The 24,867-nt window shown below is 38.6% G+C and overlaps 1 protein-coding gene across 17 annotated transcripts in view; it reads left to right on the top strand.

The window, feature by feature from the left end:
• The window catches only part of LMO7 (LIM domain 7), a 233,426-nt gene that overhangs the window by 118,254 nt on the left and 90,305 nt on the right, over positions 1 to 24,867 (top strand). For 15 of the 17 annotated variants that reach the window (XM_063618754.1, XM_063618753.1, XM_055245206.2 and 12 more), the window contains one exon: positions 17,768 to 17,874. In XM_063618754.1, the coding sequence (XP_063474824.1) occupies positions 17,768 to 17,874 (107 nt within the window). Of the gene's footprint in view, positions 1 to 17,154; positions 17,265 to 17,767; positions 17,875 to 24,867 lie in introns of those variants that run through there. The other 2 variants (XM_063618751.1, XM_055245202.2) reach the window with 2 other exon arrangements.

Below are 24,867 nucleotides of genomic sequence, written 5' to 3'. Positions count from 1 at the left end.
GGGACATGAGTGGAGCTGGAGGCCATTATCCTTAGCAAACTAATGCAAGAAAAGAAAACCAAATACCATATGTTCTCACATATAAGTGGGAGCTAAATGATGAGAACACATGGACACAGAGGAGAACAACAGGCACTGAGGCCTACATGAGAGTGGAAGGTGGGAGGAGGGAGAAGATCAGGAAAAATAACAAATGAGTGCTAGGCTTAGTACCTGGATGATGAAACAATCTGTACAACAAACCCCCATGACATGAATTTACCTGTATAACATACCTGCACGTGCACAAGTTAAAAAAAAGAACAAAAACCCCACAAAAACACACTCAAAAAATGACATTTTTCAAGGTTGTATATTAATTTAAGTACTTTTTTTGTAATGTCTATTTTACTGGAACTTGTATGGATCACTACCTGTAATTTGACATAGTTTGAGCTTACCCAATATGAATAAACTGAAGATTGTGCATTGCTGTCTTCAAGATAACAAATACTTGACAGTAAATATCTGAATGCCTTAACACCGTCATGTAAATGGCATATAAATAAGTTCATTATGGTAGAGTTATTTATAATGTATTCTTAGGAAATTTCCTTGAGTCTCCTTGTCTGCCTATATCTCTTCCATTCCCAATTAAAGGTCAGTGTCACCCAGAAAGAAAACTTAACAATTTGGGGTCAACATTGTAGTTGTTTCCAATACCCTCAAGACGTGGCACTGCAAATGAAGAAACTGCTATTTTATTTCTAGCATAATCTCTTAGTCATAACGTTGGCACAAGTTTAAGAACACTTCCTAGAGTTCCAAAACCTGCCTGTTTTTAAATCTAAGATGAACATTTACTTGCCAAGTTTCAGCCTTGAGGGCAACTTTTTTTTTTTGAACGTTAATGAGTTAGAATTACTAAAGCAACACTGTAATTAACTTGTAGAGGTAAAAATAATTGTTTCAGTATTTGAGTAGGATTATATCATACATGACAGTTTCATTCAGATAAACTTGGAATGTCTCCCCTTAGGTACTTTTGTTACGTAGAAATTGAAAAGAGAAGAGCAAATGAAGTTGACAGGAAATAGAATCCAAGGTGTAAAACTGGTGTGAAGGCACTGGTCACCCAATTTATCTTAGGCCCATGACTGTGCTTTCCATCCTGAAAATATTTATTGAACACCTACTATGTGTCAGGCACTGTTTCAGGAACTTGGGACACAGCTATAAACAAGGCAGAGTCACAGCTGTAAAAGAGACAGAGAACATTTCTCCCTCATGGGGCTGACATGCCATGGAGTTGGGGGTTGCAGGGAGCACAGCCTTGTCGACCAGAAACACAGTGCTCTAAAGCAACAGATCCATGTGCCAGTTCCCGTGGAGAGTGCAGGAGAAGTGCTAGAGGTGATGAAATGGCATATGAGCTCCAGATGCCAAAAATTACAGTGAAAAAATATATAATACCTTATCAGTTACCAATAGTTACACTGAAAAAACAGTGTGAATAAAGAATGATTGAGTGTGTGTATAAGAAGCATTTTAGAGAAGGGCTCATGGACATCTTTCTGAGTTGAATTTGATCAGGAGCCTGGAGTGGGCCCTGGTGGGGTGAGTAGGAGGTTTCCAGACAGAGGAACAGAGAGGGAATCAGCAAGGAGAGTCCTGAGGGTCTGAACAGAATGAGAAGAAGTAGTCAAGTGAGGCTGTGAAGTCATCATGGGCTTTGTTGGGTAGGCTGCATTTTACTTAAGGTATATTGGGGGCTTTTGAGAACAATCTGTTGTTACGTCATTGGTTGCCTGTGATGAAGGATGTGCATGTTTGTGACTATACTAAAAATGTTGAATTGTACACAAATGGGTGAATTATATGGTATGTGAGTTTTATCTCAATTTAACTGTTAAGAATAATACAAAATCAGTGGTTGCTATGTGAAAAATAAACTTAAAGAAATCAAGAAGATGAAGGAAAGCCAGTTGAACAATTTCAGTGGTTGTGATGGTTAATCATATGTGTCAACTTGACTGGGCCATAGGGTGCCCAGATATATTTGTTTAGTCGTTATTCCAGGTGTGTTTGTGGTGCTGTTATTGTATGAGATTAACATTTGAATCTGTAGACTGAGTAAAGCAGATTGCTCTCCCTACTGTGAATGGGCCTCATCTAGTCATGGAATGCCTGACTAGAAAAAAAAGCCAACTCTCCTGCTAGCAAGAGGGAACTCTTCTGCCTGACTGCTGGAGTTTGAACTGAAACATTGGCTCTTCTTAAGTGTGGAGCCTGCTGCTTTTGAGACAGGAACTCACATCATTCCATTAGCTCTCCTGGTTCTTAGAGGAGGCTTGCAGCCTTAGAGAGTAAACTATACCATCAGCTCATCAGCTGACTGCAGATTTTGGGACTTCTCTGCTTCCGTGATTCCTTATAACAAATCTCTTTCAATATACATCCTGTCGATCCTCTTTCTCCAGAGAACCAGACAAAAGCAGTAGTCCAGGCAAGAGGGAATGGTGGCAACAAGGGTCTCTGTGTGTATTGTTGAGACGTGGTCAAATTTTCCACATTTTGATGGAAGAGTGTATAGGAGTTGCTAATGAATTGAGAGGGAAGTGAGGGGCTTTTACACCAGTAGTTTATTGAGTTAATAAATATGAGACAGAAGGTTGGTGGGGGAAGGGGAAAGTCAAGAGAGAATCTGTGGAGGATGAAGCAAGTTGCAGAAGATCACAAATTGGTAAATATATATATATATATATATATATATATATATATATATATATATATATATATATGATGTAGATTTTAAATGTTGTTCCCTGGCAGCATCATGGAAAAGATGGTAAAAGGGATAGTTTGTGATTATTAAGAAATGGGGTAATCACTGGAAGCCAGCCTTGTTCACCAGAAACAAAATGCTCTAAAGCAACAGATCAACAGGCCTGTCCCCATGGAGAGTGTGGGAGACCCTCTAGAGGTGGTGGAATGGCCCATGGTGGGTTTTGTTCATCTTGTACAGTTTTTGTTTTTAAAATTTGAGCCAACATTTATTTATACTGAGATTTTTGATGCAATCCTTGTGTCTGGCTTGTATTAATGGATCTGCCAACAATGGGCCTGCATTCCCCTAAAGCGACCATTATATGGGATGTCCTGTAGATGGGAATTTCTGGCTTCCTTGGTCTCTTGTCATCTCCCTGATATTATGTTCATTTTATTTATTTATATTTTATACATTTTTATTACCAGTTTTCTCCCTTTAGGCATCTTTTTTTAATTCCTGCAAGGTACCTGTCATCATGGCCTCAGTATTGTCAAGATGGGAAAAAGTGGACCCGATAATACTTTCTGTAGGTGAAATCTTAAATAGTTGAGTAAACATGCTCAATTTCAAGAGGCCAAAATATGTAAATCCATGTAAACTTCAAGTGAGGTTTCTGGTAGTTGGCCTTAGGACTTTGTGCTTGCCCTGTTTACATTAAAAAAAAAGATGGGGTGAAAACCTGGCAAACATACTTAGTCCAGTTTGTACATGTTGAAGCAATAAAGTGTAGCTAATGTCCTAGATATAAAAATCTGGACTGAAAAATGATCTGGATGGGCCTAAGTCTCCAAAAGAATATTTATCAGGGATAAATTTCAATGATATTTTAGTTGGAAAAAAAAATCAGTTACGTGAGTTGAGGGTGGTTTTATATTGTCTACAAACTTAATCATGCGTTTTAAAACTTTATCCATGGCACCTCACTGATACCATCATAGGGTTTACAATTCAGATTCTTCTCTATATCCAACTTACTTTTCTTCTAAATTTGACTAGCCCCTGGTTCATTAAAGCTCACAGGTCATCTTCCTGTGAACAGTGATGTTGGTGTCACCAGGCTATTGCTGCCACACATGATCTCAGCTGATGGCCTAATACAGATGCTACAATGAAAAGCACCCATAGCCTGTAACACGAGAAGTTAGGCAAATTCTATCCACTCACTGTATGCTAGAAACTACCAATCACATTTTATCTTTTTTTCTCACTAAACTCTCACAATTACACTGTTACTCTCATGAGATGAACATTATCAGTGAGCCTTCGAGTGATGTTTAGCCACACCTGGAGTCCAGTATTTGAGATACAGATGCTTCATTCCAGGGAGGAGGACATAACCCACAGACACTTGTCTTTAAGGTGGCATGGCAGTTGTGGTAGGTGGAATAATGGCCCCCAAGGATTTTCACGTTGTGATACATGGAAATAGTGAATATGTTACAAGGCAAGGAAGAATTAGGTTGCAGATGGGATTGCGGTTGCTAATCAGTTGATCCTGAGATGGGGAGCATATCCTGCATGATCCAGGTGGGCTCTGTGTAATCCCAAGCATCCCTGTAAGAGGAAGAGGGAACGAGGAGAGAGAAAACCAGATAGATGGCTGAGCAAGGGAGCCTCATGTATAGGGACCAACTAGGAGAGCTAGTTGGGCACCTTGAGTTGCATCTCTGAGTATTTACCTATATATCGTAGTCATAAAATGTAGGTGTTACTTGGCAGATTACATGAGGCTGCTGACTTTGAAGATGGAGGAACAGGGTTATGAGCCAAGGAATGCAGGTGGCTTCTGAAAGCTAGAAAAGGCGAGGAACTGGATTCTCTCCTAAAAGGTGTAGCAGAAGGAACATAGTCCCAAGGGCATCTTGATTTTAAGTCAGTGAGACTGATTTTGGACTTCTGACCTCCAGAACTGTAAGATAATAAATTGTGTTGTTTTCAGCAACTGAATGGTGGCAATTTGTTATGGCAATAATAGGGGACTAATGCAGTGGTTAAGAGCACAGATTCAAGAATCTAACTGCTGGATTTGAATCTCAGCTCCACAACCTAATCTATGACCTTGGGCAAGTCACATAACCCCTTACACCTCAGTTTCCTCATGTGTGAAGTAGGAATGATAATAAGACTTCACAATGTTTTTTGGTAAGAATTTGAACAAGATGATTAGCGTAAAGTGGTTCAGTATGTTACCTGGCATATCGTAAGAACTCAGTAAATATTCGCTTAGGAAAATTAGCTATTAAGGGGAAGGCCAGTTGGGAATAACTGGAAAATGTCACATGAGGGACAATGGATGTTGAGGAAACAAGGGGCATCTAAAGAGAAGATGTGAGGTTGGAGTATGAGGCAAGAGAATTGTCTAAGTAGGGAAGGGGCTTTCATGGGAGGAAGATGAGATTTAGTTTGCGTTACTAGGTAGAAAGATTTAGGATCAGTGTTTTACAGTTACAGTGAGGGAGTCTTTAGACTTTCTTTTTTTTTTTTTTTTTTTTTTTTTTTTGAGACAGGGTCTGGTTCTGTCACTCAGGCTGGAGTGCAGTGGCACGATCTTGGCTCATTGCAACCTCCTCCTCCTGGGCTCCAAGTGATCCTCCCATCTCAGCCTCTGGAGTAGCTGGGACTACAGGCATTGGCCCCCTGCTAATTTTTTTTTTCTTTTTTTATTATACTTTAGGTTTTAGGGTACATGTGCACAATGTGCAGGTTTGTTACATATGTATCCATGTGCCATGTTGTTTTGCTGCACCCATTAACTAGTCATTGAGCATTAGGTATATCTCCTAATGCTGTCCCTCCCTCCTCTCCCCACCCTACAACAGTCCCCGGAGTGTGATGTTCCCCTTCCTGTGTCCATGAGTTCTCATTGTTCAATTCCCACCTATGAGTGAGAACATGCGGTGTTTGGTTTTTTGTCCTTGTGATAGTTTACTGAGAATGATGTTTTCCAGTTTCATCCATGTCCCTACAAAGGACATGAACTCATCATTTTTTATGGCTGCATAGTATTCCATGGTGTATATGTGCCACATTTTCTTAATCCAGTCTGTTGTTGTTGGACATTTTTTAAGGTTTTTGTAGAGATGAGGTCTCACTATGTTGCCCAGGCTGGTCTGGAACTCCTAGGCTCAAGCAATACTCCTGCCTAGGCCTCCCAAAGTGCTGGATTAAAAGCGAATCAGCCTCATAAAACAGTGAGTCCCTGGGGCTGGAAATTTTTAAACAAAAGGTGATGATCCAGACTCATTATCTATGTAAGTGATGCTAAGGATTGTTGGGACAGGTTGCACTAAAGGTGCCCCAATTTCTAGCCGGCTTTAAAGTTTTACCATGTAGTGTTCCTTGTCAAATATGTGTTAGTGCTTCATAAAATACACATTTTAGCATCACAGTGACATTTTTTCTTATAGCAATTACTTATTTGTTTTGCTTCGGAACATGGATAACTTGAGAATGGAGCTTAAGCATCTATTTCAGCACTTTGTAAAAAAAGAGTAGGTGAGTTTTAGAATTATCTCATTTTTGATGTAAAGTTTAATTTGATGAATCATATGCAAGACTGTCACTTAATTCATACTGCAGTTTGCCACAGCCTGTTACTGCTTTATGTAGTTAATTGTAACCCGAGTGGATGAAGCATTTCAACTAGCCTTTACCAGAATGCTCAGCCCTCCCTCCCTGACCTGCTGCTGCCCTAACTTGCCAGCTCAGCTCTGCCTCGTTGGTTTGGCTGTTGCTCCAGCTCTGCCAATGGTGCTGGCATTGTTATCCTGCATAATCCCTTGGGCCCACAGTGTCTCTTGGCAGTTCCTTTAAGCTCTCCTAGTTGGTTCCTATTTTTACTTTCATATATTATGAAACTTTACGGCTCTCCTTGTCCTTAGTTCCTTTGTTATCAGCAAGTGGCTGAGCCCTCACCCCCACTCACCCCCACCTTTTTTTTTTTTTTTTTTGGAGAGAAATTGGTTCCCCAAGGAAAAATTTAAAAAAATGGCTGAGACTGACTGCTTATTTTCTTCGTAAATAGCTATTGAAGTTGGATCTTTGAGTGTTTGCCTATATATTATAGTCATAAACTGTAGGTGTTACTTGGCAGAATACATTTATTATTAGCTATGCCATTATTAGCTATACCATAAAAAGCGATGATTATCCAAAATAATAGATTAAAAAAAACCCGTACTAGCACATCAAAGCACACACAACTGCTTTCTTAATAGAAACAGTATAATTAAAATGCAAATTTGGATATATTTTAGTCACCCTGCTACTTAGAATTTGCTTTAAAATAACTGGTCACAATATAGCATAAGAATAAGATTCAAGTACTTTTGGTGATCTAATAGTAAACTCCATAATCTCCGGGTGACTTGTGTGCATACTAAAGAGAAACACTGTCTTAAGTTATATTTGATGAAAACCTTTTCCTCACTTTAATTGCCAGAAAACTTTTGTCCACAAAAATTCAGTTCACCTGGGGGATCCTTTTTTTTTTTTTTTTTTTTTTTCGTTTTTGGAGACAGAGTCTTGTTTTATTGCCCAGGCTGGAATGCAGTGGTGCAATCATGGCTCACTGCAGCCTCAAACTGCTGAGCTCAAGCTATACTCCCACTTCAGCCTCCCGAGTAGCTAGGACTACAGGTGCATGCCACCGCCCTGGATAATTATTTTTTTTGTAGAGGGACAGGGTCTGACTATGTTGCCCAGGCTGGTCTCTAACTCCTGGTCTTGAGTTGAGCCCTGCCTTGGCCTCCCAAAGTGCTGGGATTAGAGGCATGAACCACCACTGGCCAGGGATTTTCTTAAAATGCAGAGTGTGGTTCAGTAGGTCTGGGGTGTAGCTAGAGATTCTGAATTTTTGGCAGGCTCCCAGGTGACCCTGATGCTGATGGTCTGTGGCCACGCTTTGTGTAGCAAGTGACTGGGTCAGTGGTCTTCCATTTTGACTGTGCATCAGCTGCATCTGAGGGATGGCTGTGTGACTCTATCTCATGACTTTGACTGGGGTTCCATGTCTGTAAATCATAATGCTAAGATATGGACTTAGCTGAATTTCTCTGCTTCAAGTAATAGTTATCTCTTGATTGCTGGCACGTACTTGCTTAGGAGGCAGGGACTTTGCCAGATTATAAATAGAAAAGGAGTTGAGGTCACCAAGTATCTTGGCTTTAGGATAAATTGATCAGCATCATCATGTACTCAGCTTTTTTTTTTTTTTTTTTTTTTTGAGATGGAGTCTCACTCTGTCGCCCAGGCTGGAGTACAGTGACACGATCTCAGCTCACTGCAAGCTCCACCTCACAGGTTCACATCATTCTCCTGCCTCAGCCTCCCGAGTAGCTGGGACTATAGGCGCCTGCCACCAGGCCTGGCTAATTTTTTGTATTTTTAGTAGAGAGGGGGTTTCGCCATGTTAGCCAGGATGGTCTCGATCTCCTGACGTTGTGATCTGCCCACCTCAGCCTCCCAAAGTGCTGGGATTACAGGCATGAGCCACCGCGCCTGGCCAGCTCTTTTTTAAATTGATAACTTGTTTAAAGTAGGCAAAAATCCTTTTTGGGAATACCAGGCCAAAGTAATCATGACAAGAGTATTTGGTTAATTGACAGGGAGCACTTCCAGGTAGTGTCGTTCTGGGAGCCTTGGTTTAAGCTTTGTAAGGCCTTTAGGTCACAGCCCTGAGAACAACTTCACTCATTTTCAGAATTAGGATTTTGATCTTATTTAGGGCTTTTGTAATAAATCCTTTTATTAACCTTGTCTCTATTTTTACACTGTTTATAAAAGTGTCTTTTCACTTTTACTTATAATGACAGCTCTTGATCTTGTACGCTCAGGAAGTTTTTGCAGAAGTGGGTCTAACTGGCTTGATCTTATGAGTAGACATTTCTGTATTGCTACATTAAGGTTCCCTGATGCAGAGTATTCCCTCTATATGTTGGAGGTTGTCATGCTTGAAATTTTATCAAATATATATTTTTTGATCCTTCAAGTAAAAATGAAAGTGACTTTGGGTAGGGTAAGAGCCTAGAGTGGTGTAGTACATTTTCATGAGGATTTAGACTTTTGCATAATGAAATGATTCAATGTATAAGAGAAATCTGGAGCATAATGACATTTATGTAAATTAGACTATATATATATATAGATATATATATGCAACAGCACTTGTTAAAGAACATTTTATTTTATTTTATTATTATTATTTTTGACAGAGTTTCCCTCTGTCACCCAGGCTAGAGTGCAATGGTGTGATCTTGGCTCACTGCAACCTCCACCTCCCAAGTTCAAGCGATTTTCCTGCCTCAGCCTCCCAAGTAGCTGGGATTACAGGCACCCGCCACTATGCCCGGCTAATTTTTGTATTTTTGGTAGAGACCAGGTTTCACCATGTTAGTCAGGCTGGTCTCGAACTGACCTCAGATGATCCACCCACCTCAGCCTCCCACAGTGCTGGGATTACAGGCATGAGCCACTGCGCCTGGCCGAAGAACATTTAAAAAAATTTATATTCATGGGGCACAAGTGCAATTTTGCTACCTTGATATATTGCATTGTGGTGAAGTAAGGGCGTTCAGTGCATTCATCACTGGAACATTGCACATTGTATCCACCAAGCAGCCTCCCATCATCCACCCCCTTCCCATCCCCACAATGCTGTGAGTCCCCATTGTCCATCATTCACACTCTACTTCCATTTGTATACATTATTTGGCTCCCATTTATGAGAACATGTAGTATTTGTCTTTCTGCATCTGAGTTGTTTTGCTTAAGATAATGGCCTCCAGTTCCATTTGTATTAGTGGAAAAGACATGATTTCATTTTTTAATGGCTGAATAGTATTCCATTGTGGACGTATACCACATTTTATTTATCCAGTCCTCCACTGATGGACACTTAGGTTGATTCCATATCTTTGCTATTGTGAATAGTGCTGCAGAAAACATACAAGTGCAGGCATCTCTTTGATGTAATGATTTCTTTTCCTTTGGGTAGATGTCAAGTAGTGGGATTGCTGGATCATATGGTAGTTCCATTTTTAGTTCTTTGACAGATCTCCACACTGTTTTCCATAGAGACTTCACTAATTTACATTCCCACCGGCAGTGTATAAGCATTTCCGTTTCTCTGCATTTTCTCCAACATCTGTCATTTTCTGTCTTTTTAATAATAGTCATTCTGATTGGAGTAAAATGATATAGTGGTTTTAATTTGCATTTCTATGATTAGTAATGTTGAACATTTTTTCATATTTTTATTGGCCATTTGTCTTCTATTGAAAAAGGTTTATTCATATCCTTGGCCCACTTTTTAATGGGTTTAGTTGGATTTTTGTTGTTCCTTATAAATTCTGGATATCAGTCTGCTGTTGGATGTATATAGTTTGCAAATATTTTCTCCCATTCCACAGGTGACCTTTTCACTTTGTTGATTATTTCTTTTGCTGTGCAGAAGGCTTTTAGTTTAAATCCCATTTGTCTATTCTTGTTTTTGTTGCCCGTGCTTTTGAGGTCTCAGTCATACATTCTTTGCCTAGACTAGTGATATGGTTTGGCTGTGTCTTCATCCAAATCTCATCTTGAATTGTAGTTCCCATAATCCTCAGGTGTCGTGGGAAGGACCTGGTGGGAGGTAATTGAATCGTGGGGGTTGTTTCCCCCATGCTATTCTTGTGCTAGTGAGTGAGTTCTCACAAGATCTGATGGTTTTATAAGGGGCTCTTCCCCTTTCGCTCAGCACTTCTCCTTCCTTCTGCTATGTGAAGAAGGAGGTGTTTGCTTCCCTTTCCACAATGATTGTAAGTTTCCTGAGGCCTCTCCAGTCCTGTGGAACTGTGAGTCAGTTAAACCTCTTTTCTTATAAATTACCCAGTCTTGGGCAGTTCTTTATAGCAGCATGAGAATGAACTAATACAACTAGACATTTACATTTTTAAACACATTAAAGAAGGCATCTTTAAAAAATAATTTGAGACAGATACACTAAAATCCCAGACTTCAGCACTATATAGTTCATCTGTGTAACCAAAAACCACTTGTATCCCTAAAGCTATTGACATTAAAAAATTAAAAAATAATTTGAGGTGAAATTCACATAAGGTATTAAAACCATTAACCATTTTAAAGTACACAATTTAGTAGCATCTATTACATTCACAATGTTGTGCAACCATTAAACATTTCTAATATTTCAAAGTAAAACCTCTTAACATTAAATGGTTTCTCCCCATTTCCTCCTCCTCCATTCAGCTTCTGGCAACCACCAACCTGCATTTTGTCTCTGGATTTATCCATTCTGGATATTTTATACAAATGGAATATGTGACTTTTGTTTACCGGCTTCTTTCACTTACCATAATGTTTTGTAGCACATATCAGTACTTCATTCCTTTTTATGGCTGAATGCTATTCCATTGTATGGATAGATCACAACATGTTTATCCATTTATCTCTTAGCAGACATCAGAACTGTTTGTACCTTTTGATATGTACATGTACATGCATGTACATGTAATGTACTTATTTGGGAATCTTTTTAATTCTTTAGGATATATATAGGATATATACCTGGGGGAAGGCATTTTTTTAATAGAGGGGAATGGGAGTGAGTGGGAATGTGGGATGAGGTGGAAAATAATTGAGTGAGAATGTGGGATGAGGAGGAAAATAATTAAAATAACAAAATAAAATGAGAGAGCCCTTATATTGACTGATAAGAGCTTGCTTAAGTAGGAATGATGAATTCAACTTTGGGTCCTGACATTTCTTCCCAAGCACTTACATTACTGATAGAAAAGCAAGGACATGTGCTATAATGACATGAAAATATGTTACTGGATAAATGCTTTTGGAAGGCAAATGAGTTGAAAGCCTCTGAAAGGTGAGGTGTTAACAAAGACCTGTCTTACCCTTGGTGCCAGTGTGAGAATATTCATATTGGCCTTATGCTATTCTCATTAACACTCTTTTCAGGATTTATAATGGAAATAGAGAAGAGTTAAGATTCCATTGAAGTGTATAATTGTGTTTGTTGCAAACTCAGAATGTTGGGTGGAGGTGGAGTGTAACCCTACATTTGGGGTCAAGAGAGTAAGAACGAGCGCTGCTTCTTTCTCCACCTTTTCCCTCAAGGGATGAGGCATTCTAACACTGGAAGGTCAGGGGAGTGGTAGCTTTGGGAGGACTGATAGGAGGCTTGAGTAGGAGACAGACTCGCAGAGTGAAAGACCAAGGAGGTCTTTCAGATTCTGGGTGGTCCCTCACCTGTTGCCAGTGGCTGATCTTCACTGTTGCTTATTATTTACTCATGAGTCTTCTGGAGTTTTTGCTCATGAAATGTCCACTTTATTTGATTTTCAAATTCTTTGGGTAGTTTTTCTTATGGCATCATCTGCCTCTCTATTCCTGAGAGGATTCTCTCTTGTTGTTCTCTCCCTTGTTTTCCATAATGCTATTCTCTTCTGCTTTTCTTCTGATTTATCTGGATGCCAGATATTTTTCTCTCTTGACTCCTCTTTCTTTAACTGTCCTTTAAATGCTCGTGGTTGATTGTGAATCCTTCGTTCTCTTTGCTTTCAGGGCAAGGAGGGCACATTGACACCCCTAATTTCAACGACTACCAATGTGTGCTAGACTCCCAAATCATATTTTAAAATCAAATATTTCTCATGGGCTGCAAACCTAACTTACTACTAGCTGGGCATCTGAAACTCAACATTTCTAAACATTTATTTTTCTATTCTAAATTTTTGACTGGTCTGTATTCTTTATTAGTAAAAGTCATGTAGTAGCCAGCTTCCAAAATGGTCCCAGTGATTCTCACTTTGTGATACTCTCTTCCTTGTACCTAGGAATTGTACCTTATTAACTAAGTGATCTACTGGGGAGATTCCATTCTTCTAGTGAGGTAACCTACAGAGTATTGAAGTGATGCCTCGATTCTTCTTGTGGATTATAGTAAAATGTGAGAGGAGAAAGTGAAGGATAGAGTCATAAACATGAGAGAAATAGGAATTGCTGCTTTTGAAAATTGTCAGTCTCTTTAGTAAGTAAATGATGCTAGAATTGAGAAGTGGTTTTCAGGCATAGATTAAATTCAGAGCATTTGCAGGAAAATAAGGCCTAAAAAGGAGTTGAGGATGTGGTTGTAAAATTATTTAAGTTCTTAGATTCAAGATGGTACCTTGCACATCTGTCCAGTAAAGGAATAGGGCTTCTAAGAACCTTAAGGATATTGTCCTCCAGTCATCTCAGCAAGAGACCAAAGTAGAGAAGGGCTACTCTTGAAGAGATTGATGGGTGCAGCTTTTGTCTAATGGAATGAACCCCAATAAGATTCATGGAAGATCTGTAGTATCTTTGAGAGAATTGTATTTGCAGAAACACTGCCAGCTGAGACTGAAAGGAATAGAGAATCACGAAATTAAGAGACCCTTAATTCTCTCAATTGCTATGGGTAGGGTAAAGAAGTAGATTGAAAAACCTACATAGCCACAAAGATAGGCTACTTTTCGGTGAAAAGCAAAGACGACTTTTAGGGTGGCACCAAGAATCCAGAGGGTGTAGCTAAAAACCATGAAGTATTACCTGGCCTTGAGTCTTCATGAAGGAACTGCCAACCTGTGCCTTGAAGGATTTCAGAATGTCTGTGAAACAGTGACTCCTGTGTGCCTTTCATTTCTCTACTCTCTGACCTGGAGTGTCTATAGTGATGATCTTAACACTGTCACTCTATTGCATGTTGGGAGTGTGGGAGCAGGTAACTTGTCTTAGTTCACTGACATTCAAGTTGAGAGGAACTTTACTTAAGGGCCATACTTAAGGAATTACACCTGAAGAGCCTCAGACACTCCTGGATCTGACTTAGATGATGAGATTTTGGACTTCGAGTTCAGCTTGTAAAGGGATGAAAATTCTGGGGCCTTATTAGGGAGTAAGTGTATTTTGCACATGGTTGGGATGTGAATCACTGAGGTGGGTCCAGAGAGTGAAATGTAGTAGACAGTACCCCAGAAAGCCCTCCATGATTCTCACCTCCTGGTGTTTATGTTCTTTTGTACCTACATGGAATAGGGCTGATCTGTGTAACCAACAGGATGTTGAGGAAATGACGGAATGTGACTTCAAAAGCTACATCATAAGACATTGCAACTTCCGTCTTGCTCCTTGGATCACGGGTTCTATCAAGCAGCCCTTTGGAGATGTCCATTTGGTAAAGAACCGAGGCTTCCTGTTAACAATCAGCCCTGATTTGTCAGCCACATGAGTGAGCTGCCTTGGAAACAGCTCCACCAAGCTCCAGGAAAGCCTTGGGATGACTGTAGTCATGGCTGACATCTCAATTACAACCTAATGAGAGGTCCCCCAATTCAGAACTATTCAGCTAAGGCCACTCCTGAATTACCTTCAGAAACTATATAAAATCATAAACACCTATTCCCTTAAGCTGCTTAATTTGGGGATAATGTATTATGCACCAATAGATAACTAATAGGGTACTACAGTGAACAAATACAAACCTTGATTATCTTGGTAGATCTTAGTGGCTTCCCCATCCTACCTCAGTGGTAAGAACTGCTGTTCTTGATCATTAAGCTCTCTAAGTTACCCTAGCCCACTCCACCCCACACCTGTTATGACTGCTTTATAATTGATTCAAGGATAAGGGGTGGAAGGGAGATTGGAGACAATATGAAAATCTTAAAGCTATGTATCTGTTCTTGCCTGCCTCTCAGAGGGCCAATTTTAGAACCATTAATTTGTAGTGTCTACCTTTATTCATAGTCATAGAAAAATTTAAAGCTAAAAGGAACTGTTAGATACATTTAGGGTTCATTGTTTCCGTGTGTGTGTGTGTGTGTGTGTGTGTGTGTGTATGTGCATGTGTATGTTGGTTTGTCTTTGAGAAGCCACTTTTGGTCCTGAAAGTACAGGGTTTACAGATGTTTAGAGCAGGATTTTGACGTGAAGTATTTTATGGAAGTTGGGTAATGAAATATTTGTGTGATGGGTTGGGCCAGGGAGGGTTGGGCTTCCCTTCTCTTGCAGAGAAAAATGATTGCCCTTGATAATAGGTTACAGATTCACAAACTGCTCATTTCAGGGATGAGGAAAATGGGGCCAGAAATGTTAACTCTCTTTCCAAAGCCACACAGTTGTTTAGGGACAAAGTTAACTTGGAGTCCTGGTTACTAGTTCAATTAGATAAGATTTGTTTTAATTTGTCCTTTATTTTCCCTTTTATTTTTGCTAATTTCAAGTGAAAATGATTTCATTAAATGAGAACTAAATACTTCCCTTTTAATGTGTTGAGCTGGGTGTGGCTTCTTGAAGTTTTAACTGACATGAAAATTTTATATATACCCTTAGGGACCTCTTTGCCTGGATCCTTTGAAATTGCAAGGAATAAATTACCAGTGAGCTCAAATCTGGTAGGAATGACTGAGACTACATTACCAATCTTAGTACGACGTTGTCCTGCTGCATAGGCCATGTGTGACTTTGTTTACAAAGTTGTTCTGTGTTAAACTTGAGCATCATTGAACGATTTAAAAGATATTCTACTGTTTTGGTTAAAATAAAGGCTTTATTTAAGGCTAGAATTTAACCATATTAATTTGTATCTTCTCTTCAACTTTGTCTTCAACTAAGTATAGTCACTTTAGATATCAAGTGCTTTCTCTCTACTTCGGTGATTTTTGAGGAGGGTTTGGCTTTATTTATCTATCCTTATCAATCTGTACCTATTTGTCAACCAGATGAATGCTATTATGTTTGTATGAAATATGTGAAGAATCATTTTGGCTCTCATTTGACTAAGTTTGCTTTTAGTTTAACCTTATTTTAATATTTTATATAATACTTTAAACATTCAGAACCAAATTGAATTGGTTGAATTGGTGTGAAGACTTCTAATGGTTTGTTTTTCCTTTATTGATATGAGACTTGCATCCTGTATGTATTAGTTCATTTTCACACTGCTATAAAGAACTGCCTGAGACTAGGTAATTTGCAAAGCAAAGAGATGTAATTGACACACAGATCTGCATGGCTGGGAAGGCCTCAGGAAGCTTACAGTCATGGTGGAAGGGGAGGCAGACACGTCTTACATGGTGACAGGTGAGAGAGAGCGAAGGGGAAGAGCTCCTTATAAAACCACCAGATCTCCTGAGAACTCACTCACCATCACGAGAACAGCATGGGGGAAACTGCCCCCGTGATCCAATCACCTCCCTCCCTTGGCATGTGGGGATTACACATCCTTCACTGACATGTGAGGATTACAATTTGAGATGAGAATTGGGTGGGGACACAGAGCCAAACCATATCATTATGGAACTTGGAGTATTGGTACATCCAACCATCTTTTCTTGCCTGCTTCTCAGAGGGCCAATTTTAAAACCATTAATTTGTATTATTTGATAATTACAGATAGTATACTTTTTAGAAACTGTGAGCCTAACAAAATTATCACATTTTGCTCCTCTTGGAATTTTGCCAATAAATTATGTCTCCTTTTTCCATAATAAGTCAAACGAAAAACAAAATACACACCTTTCATTGAGCTGTTCAACTTTTGACTTGCAAGTTTCTTTACTCTTTGACTTCATCTTATTTAGAATGATTCGTGGATTTCATCTTTCAGCTAGGTAGTTCTCGCTGCCTTTTACTCACAGTAGATTGGAATGACCTCCTATCTGTACAAATAGTGGCTTTTTAGAATGTCTCTTTCCTTAGTAATCAGTGGGGCTTTTCTCTTGCCACACCTTTCCTTGTGCTTTCCTGAAATCCCCTTACTCTCCAAGAACCCAAGCTGTAGAATTTAGCCACTTTATATTAGGAAAAGAGTAATTGCCTTTCTCCAAGTGGCAGACTATCTGCTGGTCTGTGAAAGTCACCTCTTAGGGAGGGAGGTGAGGTTTCAAGGAGGCTCACACCATAGAGGTAGCATTACCAGCTGCCTCAGTGGACAGATGTATGTTGGCATGCTGGGAGGCCACCCCTTTACCTGAGAACTGTAACAAAGTGAATATGGAGAGCCCACCTGGGATTGTCACAAGCTCAACCCCATAAAGTGTTTTCTTTTCTTCTTTTTTTTTTGGAGTAGTAGAGATGAAGCCTAAGTTAATTCTGGTAACCAAATGTATGTCTCTGAAATGTAACTGGCTTTAAAATAACATATACTGTAATTCTTGTTTGTGCAGCAGTTTACATTAACAAAAAGCACTGGACTGTGAATGGAAGATTTGGGTTTTGAAATTAGATACGAGGGCAACCTTGGAGGGAGGGGATAGGCTTTCATTTTTTTGGAGGCAGCTCTTGAGGCAGGTGCAGGGAGTGAGTAATGTGCCACACAAACTATGCAATTTAGCCAATGAACGCTAGGTTTCTCCTCAGTCCTATAGTATGGTTTCCCTGCCTGTCAAGAGCCAGCTCAACAACCAAACCCAGATTCCAGGTGTGGTATTCCACAGTCGTTCTGTAATTTGTAATCATAGAAACAGAATGTTCCTCCTCTTATTTCTTCCCTGCCAACAGTTTCTGGGTGGGTGAATGTCAGTAGCTGGAGTTATTTTTAAAGAGGAGAGGTGAGGCTTGCCGTGCAAAGCTGGGAAGAGGGCGTTTGTTTGCAGAGCAGAGCTGACATCAAAGTGTAGATTACTGCTCAGTGGCTAGGCACTTGTCCTGTAACAGGTAATGTTTAACGTGCCAGTCACAAAGATCACAGAAACAGTGTATGCCCAGGCATAAGATAGCACGACCGTGTATGCTCTGGAGGACTGAAAGGCTGTACAAGCCCTATGTATTTTTTTTTCAAATATACATATGCATGGGTCTTGCTGCCGCCTCTTTTGCTGACTGTAATTGGACTTTGAAGCTTCGAAGTTATATCATAAAAATTTGTAACCTTTGTCTGAGAGAGAGCTCAGCTAAGCAATCACTTTCCACTTCTTTTCACAGGATAATATAAACGTTTTCTTGAAAGCTTGTGAACAGATTGGATTGAAAGAAGCCCAGCTTTTCCATCCTGGAGATCTACAGGATTTATCAAATCGAGTCACTGTCAAGTAAGTTTCAACAGTTTGTTAGATATATATATTTAAACTTAGGGCTTGTAGCTTAAGTGAAAAGAATTGCTGAGAGTTCATGATTACAGAAAAATTCTTCCGCTCTCTCTGTTTTCCTCTGTTCTCATTCTAAAAGAGACTGTTTTAAAAATGGCTTAGGGACTGTGAATGTGAAGCTGTTCGTAACTCATAACATAGCATAGTCTTACTATAAATCTCTATACCGACCAAAATGGTAGTGTTAATATTTTAATGCATGTCCAACATGGTAGTGTTTGGTTGCTAATGTTGAGGATACTCATTGTACTTATAAAGTGAATTTAGGGATTATATTATAGCTTGCAGAGTAACAACAATCTTTAAATTTTTTTATATATTTGGAATTAAGACATAATTATTAGCATAAAAATTAGATAGGACAGTGGTAAAAAAGAATCTCTTAATATTGTGAAGGCAGCAGTGCCTGGGACCAACAGGTAATGCCAAGGACCCTGTCGGTTGTGGCTGACTTTTAAAAATGAGCTGTTTTTCACAATTTTAATAGTGTGGATGAGAAAGTGAAAGTGGGGGTGAGAACACATATGCCAGTATCTGTTAGATTTTTGGTGGTAAATGGTGTTTGTGTGGGAGTATACAGTTTCAGGAAATCTGGTTTTAAGCTCTTATGATATTTATTTATATTTCCTATAAATCTAATTTGCTTCCAGGCAATCAATAATAAACCGTGTTACTAGATAAAGGTGACAGGAAAATTATTTAATTTTGTAATAACTATCTCTTTGTCTTCCTGCCTCTTAAACCTAATTAACATTTTTGCAAGGGAGAAAATAAACACCTTATTCTATCTATAGAAATATTGAAAATGGAAAAATCTGTTTCTACCAGTTCAAAGATTTAGCTTATGTGGTTAATATCCCTGTGTAAAGCCTTTAATAGTTATTTTTAAAAATTGGATGACCAATTATTTTTTCTGAAGAAAAATAACCAGCTATGTAAGTATCTTTGATAGTACACATTGTCTTCTAGCAGTACACAGAACAGCCCCAAATCCAGGTAGACTTAGTCTTCTAAAGTCTAACAATATATGTTTTTAAAGAACACTGTTTTGAACCTGCTTCCAGTTCTGTTGAATAAGCTTTTCTAAACTCCATGGTAATTAAATGTACGTGGGAAGGATAAATCTGCCTGCATTTCTGACTAATCGAAAGATAGTTTAGAGATTCTAAATTTCATCACCAAAGTGAAATGTTTGCTTCTGTAGTATGTAGGGGTCATGTTTACTTTCCATAAAAATTAAATACTTGGATGTATTTGTTTTATTTTTCCTTATCAACATATTTCTTCATAAGGTCTATCTGATGGGCAAAGAAACTTTAGACTTTGAAAGTCTTCTCCTTAAGTTGTTGATGCTTGTTAAGTGTTAACGTGCTTCCCCCTAAAATAATATACTCTGTTTTGAAAGTCTGTAGCCTATATTTGAGTAGGCTAAAGACTAGGTGAAACATGTTTGTTGGCTCCCAAGTCCAAGAGTGCTTGCCTGGAGCCTGTTTCATGAGATGTTGGGCCTAAAATGTTTCAGACAAATTAGTGTCTGGGCTCAGCCTTCAGTGAAATTACTGACAAACTGAAACTGCGAGGTCACGTAGTTATAGCTGTAGTGAGAAGTATGCAGAACAACTTGTTTCAGTGGAAACCACAAGTTCATCAAAGCAAGGTGTGCCTAAGTGGTACCTGTGAGAATGCCTGAGTGGGAACCTTGACTTCGCTTAAGAACATTTCTCCTGATAATTCTATTTCACTGGACCAAAAAGCAAAGGGGTCGACCCTGGGTATGTTGCAGTGGAAGCACTGGAGCCTCCCAGATGAGACACAGGAAAGTGGCAAGCAACCTTTAAAAAAATGTTGTCCAAGCTCTTATGCCCTGAGATAGCACTTTTACTAAAGGAAGCAGGTTTAAAGAAAAGCAAATAATTGCTCACTAAATAGTAATGCATTTTAGCTTTTTAAAAATATATAATGTGGAGACTCCTTTGGGTCAAAATTCTTGTCCTGTCATTATTGTAGATCAAAGGACTTAGCGTTGGTTAGATCAGTGGTTCTCAACTGGGGGCAGTTTTGCCAACCAGGCGATGTTTGGCCACTTCTGGAGACACTTTCGGTTGTCATAGCTGGGTGAGAGTGCTACAGGCATCTAATGGGTCCGAGATGCTGCCGAATACACTTTAATGCATGGGATAGCCTCCACAACAAAGAATTTTCCTACTCCAAATATTAATAGTACTGGAATTGAGAAACTCTGGCTTTAGATTTAGAGTTTCTTGTTTATTCCCTCCCTGCCAGCAAAATAGTCATGCGGAAACGAAGGATACTGACTATGACACCTTTGACACTCTACTAAAATATAACTTTTATATACAGACATAATTTATGCATTTCTGTGTTAGTATGTTTACTGTCTGTTTAAATGGGAAGGCGCATTGTAACTTGTCTGAGAGTGTGGTAATATGTGTGAGTACTTTGAAATTATTTTGCATATCTGTACGCATTAAATTTAACAAGGTATAGCAAATGATTTGACTGTTTAAAATGCTGTATTATAACTGCCCAGACTGCATCTACCAGTGCATAGACTTGTTGCTGGCCTTGCTGCAAACTCGATCTAATCATGATGCATACTGAGAGCAAATAGGAAAGGACAGTCGATATCCTCCGTGTTGGCAAATGAGGGGAACTTTTTCATTAGTGGGCAGCGGTGATAGTTGCTGTATGGAGCCCGAGGAGAGTTGTGTGTGTTGAAAATGAGTGGCAGTAGCAGAAGCAAGTAAAGAGCTCTTGTTAATGAATAGTTTCAATAATCCAGGACTCCAACTATTTTTCAATTTTCTAGCTGTCTGAAGTTTACAATTTAATTCACAGTAATAACTTTTCACCAGACAGAGCTACAGTGTTCTTTATATTTCTGTAAATTATCCTGTTATATGTTCTAATTTTCTAATAATTACTTTGTAGGAAGCAGTAGTTTTAATTTTTTCAAATGTGTTTGAATTATTCTATTTATTTAGGGACTACATGTATTCAAGCATCAGGTGACACCTTTAATTTTGATATTCCTGACTTAATGGGTAGGATCCAACCTCTTTTTCTTCTCAAAATGCTAATAAGCACATTTATGATTTAGTCTCCATGAATGGTAGATTGAGGTCTACCCCAATCTGAGGCCATGAAATCAATCTTTTGTGTGGATGAAAAACTGGATCATTATTCTTAACCATTTACGAAACATCCATACTGAGCACATACTCTCCACAAAGAAAACATGGTGAAGTTCCCACAGAGCCATCTGTGCAGGCCTTCCGTAAAAGGGCTGTAGCAGATCAAGCATAATGGCCCCACCAGCCTGCCACAGCACACTGGAGAGCTCCTCTGGCAAGTGTCACGGTCTTTGTGGTGGCATCTGTTCATTAAGAGAGGTACAGATCAATGGCTTGTAGTAGAAAGCAACTTGACAGAGTAGTCTAGAGGTCCTGTATTGGGGAACTTGAAGTTGGCAGAAAGGTAGGGTTTAACCATTAAAGGTTTTAACTTTATATGTCTAGCAATTTGACTCAGAAACTAAGTCTTGTATTTAAACCATTGCTCTATATATCAAAAATTTTAGGCTGAGAAATTGAACAGATTGTAAACATGTTTCGTCTTTCCACTCCCTTACCATTCCAATCCAGTTTTTGGCACGTCTTCAGATACATTCTGTTCATAATATCATTACAGGGTGGCAATGACTTTGAACACTATTTGTCATGCAAAGAAATTCTTTTCTAGTATAGACTTACTCTATTATCTAGAGTATTGATATTTTAAGTATAAAGTGTAACTTTAAGTAAACATTGATATTAACTGAGTTTGTTTTTTTAAGTCTGTTAAAATGAAAGTACAGAAATTAAAAATCTATTCTCTTTACACATGCTACTTGCCAAAGGAACAGTAGTCGGAATGAAAATTAGTGTTAACATAGTCCCATCAGGAAAATAAAAGAGTCTCAGAATGATATTTTAAGGATGTAACTGTTTGCTAAAGCTTCAGAAGAGTGCTTGATTTTGTGGCAGTGCTCTAAAGTCATTTCTTAGGAATCAGGTTCCCAGATGGCACTCTGTTTTAACAGTCTGCCAAATTGGGCTTGAGGTATGTAAGTGTATATGTGTATTTAAGGTTTATTCATATAAGTAACAATATACCTAGTTTGAATTATTTAATTTCTGCTTTTTAAAATAATTTAAACCTAGTTTTACTTTTTTTTTTTTTTTGCAAGTACATGTCTTTCAAATGAGTTTCTCAACATCTTCATCTTTTTTTTTTTTTTTTGAGCGAGCTTAACAATATCCAAACTTGGATCTGCAACTTGAGCACGGTGACTTCCACCTGTCAACTCGTGTGACTATTTTAAAATGTACCCTTTCTGCCAGCTATTAGAAGAGCATAAAATGAAAAGGAAGTTGATTGCGTTGTATATATCTCTATTCCATTCAACCGTTCTCTGTTGTGAAGTGCTTACTGGAAGGGATGGAACATTAATTCTGGGTGGCTGAGGCTCTGTTTAAGACCATCGGCAAAAATGTATGGTCAAATTTGGAAATGCTCTTTAATGACAAAGTTTAAATATCTAAGAGTCCTAGCTGCAGGAAAATGTTGTGGAATATGAGGCAGGTCTGATGCTGGGACAAGCCATGGAATAATTCACTTTTTATCTATATCTGTTTTTCTCCATTTCTAGTTCTTAATCTGTTTCTCAGATAGCCACGTTTCTGAATGCCAGTGCTTCTTCCTTTGCTCTCTACTCCCTCAAATCCAAAAAAGCCCTGGGGTCTGATTCTGTCTTGGCCTGCTGGATAAGCCTTTATGCTGTGGACTTCCCTGGCTAGGGTCTGTATCTTTAAAACTATCCTATCTTATGTTCATTACTCCGAAGGGCCTCACTTGGTGGCCAATCTAAGTAGCAGTTGACATGAGTCCCTTCATGGGAGAATGAAAGTTGTTTTTCTCCTGTGATCAGTTAGCATTTGTTTTACAACAAGGACCTTTGAAGGGTTAAACCAAAGAGATATTTTTGTTGAAGAGATTATTCTTTCAGATGATTGTCTCTAAGGCCGCCTATGTTGACTTAATCCAACTTTTAAAATTGCTAATACTGAAATACCTGTCGTTCCCTCAGTCTTTTTTCTTTTTTTTTTTTTTTATGTGAGCTTTACCAGTAACCAGAAGTATTAAGCATTGTTTTTTGGACTTTCATGTCCTATTCTGGCCTGATTTAAGTGATTATTTGTGTGAGGGTATAGGCATTGGGGGTATGTATGCTTAAATCTATTTCTGGAGCTACAGAGTAGAAAATGGCACTTCATCCAGTAAGAGGAAATTTTGGTTTTAGAGAAGTCATGACTTGTTTGTTATATAATGAGCATTGATTCAGCATCTTCTATGTGGCATATACTTACACAGACATAGATAAGATGGAGACCTGCCCTCAGTGGGGTTCACATTATGACTGGGGAGATGGCCATGTAAATTCACAGCTGGAATACATTATATAAAGATAAATGCACAGATTTCTCTGGAAATATAGAGATGTGCAGTCATTTCATCTTTTTAATCAGGAAACTCATCTAATTGGAGATGACATAGGCTTCTCATCTGGGCTTTCAAAGGACTTTTATTTCCTCTACGTCTAGCTTTTCTAGAGACTTGAAACTATTTGAGGACAGGAAGTATGTATTATTCCCTTTATCTCCTTGGTTCCTGTTACCATACGTCTTTGCATGTTTATTTGAAAACTGGATTTCAATTACAAAGACTTCCTGGATATCTTAAAACCAGGCTTTGAAGATGGGGAAAAACCTGTCTTAATCTTTGCCAACTCATCCTCATTTTATTCTCGTTATTCAAATGCAAAGCAAATCTGGCAAAGCAGTCACTGAACTTTTGGTTTCATTTGCCTTTTACTTATACCAGAATAATGATAATGACATGGCGTATTACAAGATAATCTAAAACGTATGCAGTTTAAGAGGAGTGTGTGTTTCATTTCTGTATGTAATAAACTAAAATGGGAACTTTGGACTATGTGCCTTTCAAGGTAGTTCAAAGTTTTAATAAATCCTTGTGCTGATATGCCAATAATAAATGTTAAGAACGCTTAACTGACATTTAAATAATTTTTTTAATATAAAGTGTTAGAAACATTTCAGTGTCTTCATATCGTAATCACTGATCACTTTTTATCTTGTGAAACAAATCTGAAGTGTATACTTGAGACTTTCTGGTAGAAAAATATGGTGGTTATATAGGTAGTTGTAATATCTTGGTAGAAGCTCAAGGGCAAAGAATGGAACATTTTAAAAGCAGGAACCCATAGGAAAGTAATTTTTTATGAGAAGTCATCGATATTACTTTAAGAAATTTTACCAACAAGTTTACAGTAAGCCTCACTCCTTCTGAAGTCAAGTTACCTGCCTTAGTACTTTTTACCTTTGTCTAGTATTAAACATTAAAGCCTGCCCTCCTCCTCAAAAAAAATCACATTAACTTTGACTTTGGCATAATTAGAAAAACATTTGAAGGATCTGAACACAGAGGAACTTGAAGATTTCTTCACGGTTTATTTGAGATGTTTCTACTAAATCCCAGGCTGAGTTTGTCACTTTGCAGGAAGGAACAAGCACATTGAGCAGATGTGTATCCATGGTTGTGAACAGAATCATCTTTGATGAGAGCAGAGATTTTGGTATTCCCTGACTTGGGTTTAATCTTATCATATCAGTTAGTAGCTGAATGACCTTAGACAGATTACTTTTCCTTCCTGTAATGACTTTGCTTCTCCATGAGTTTTATTTTATGGCAAATAATTATTTATTGCTTGCTCTGTGTCAAACTGTGTGCTAAACCCTGGTAATAGTAAATTAGACAGTTGTAAATTGCTGTTTGCTTGGAACTTGGCAAATCATA

This window comes from Symphalangus syndactylus, chromosome 15 (genome assembly GCF_028878055.3).
Source record: "Symphalangus syndactylus isolate Jambi chromosome 15, NHGRI_mSymSyn1-v2.1_pri, whole genome shotgun sequence".
NCBI classification, from domain to species: domain Eukaryota; kingdom Metazoa; phylum Chordata; class Mammalia; order Primates; family Hylobatidae; genus Symphalangus; species Symphalangus syndactylus.
Note: the sequence above shows the minus strand (reverse complement) of the source record. Positions and strands in the feature narration are given on the sequence as shown.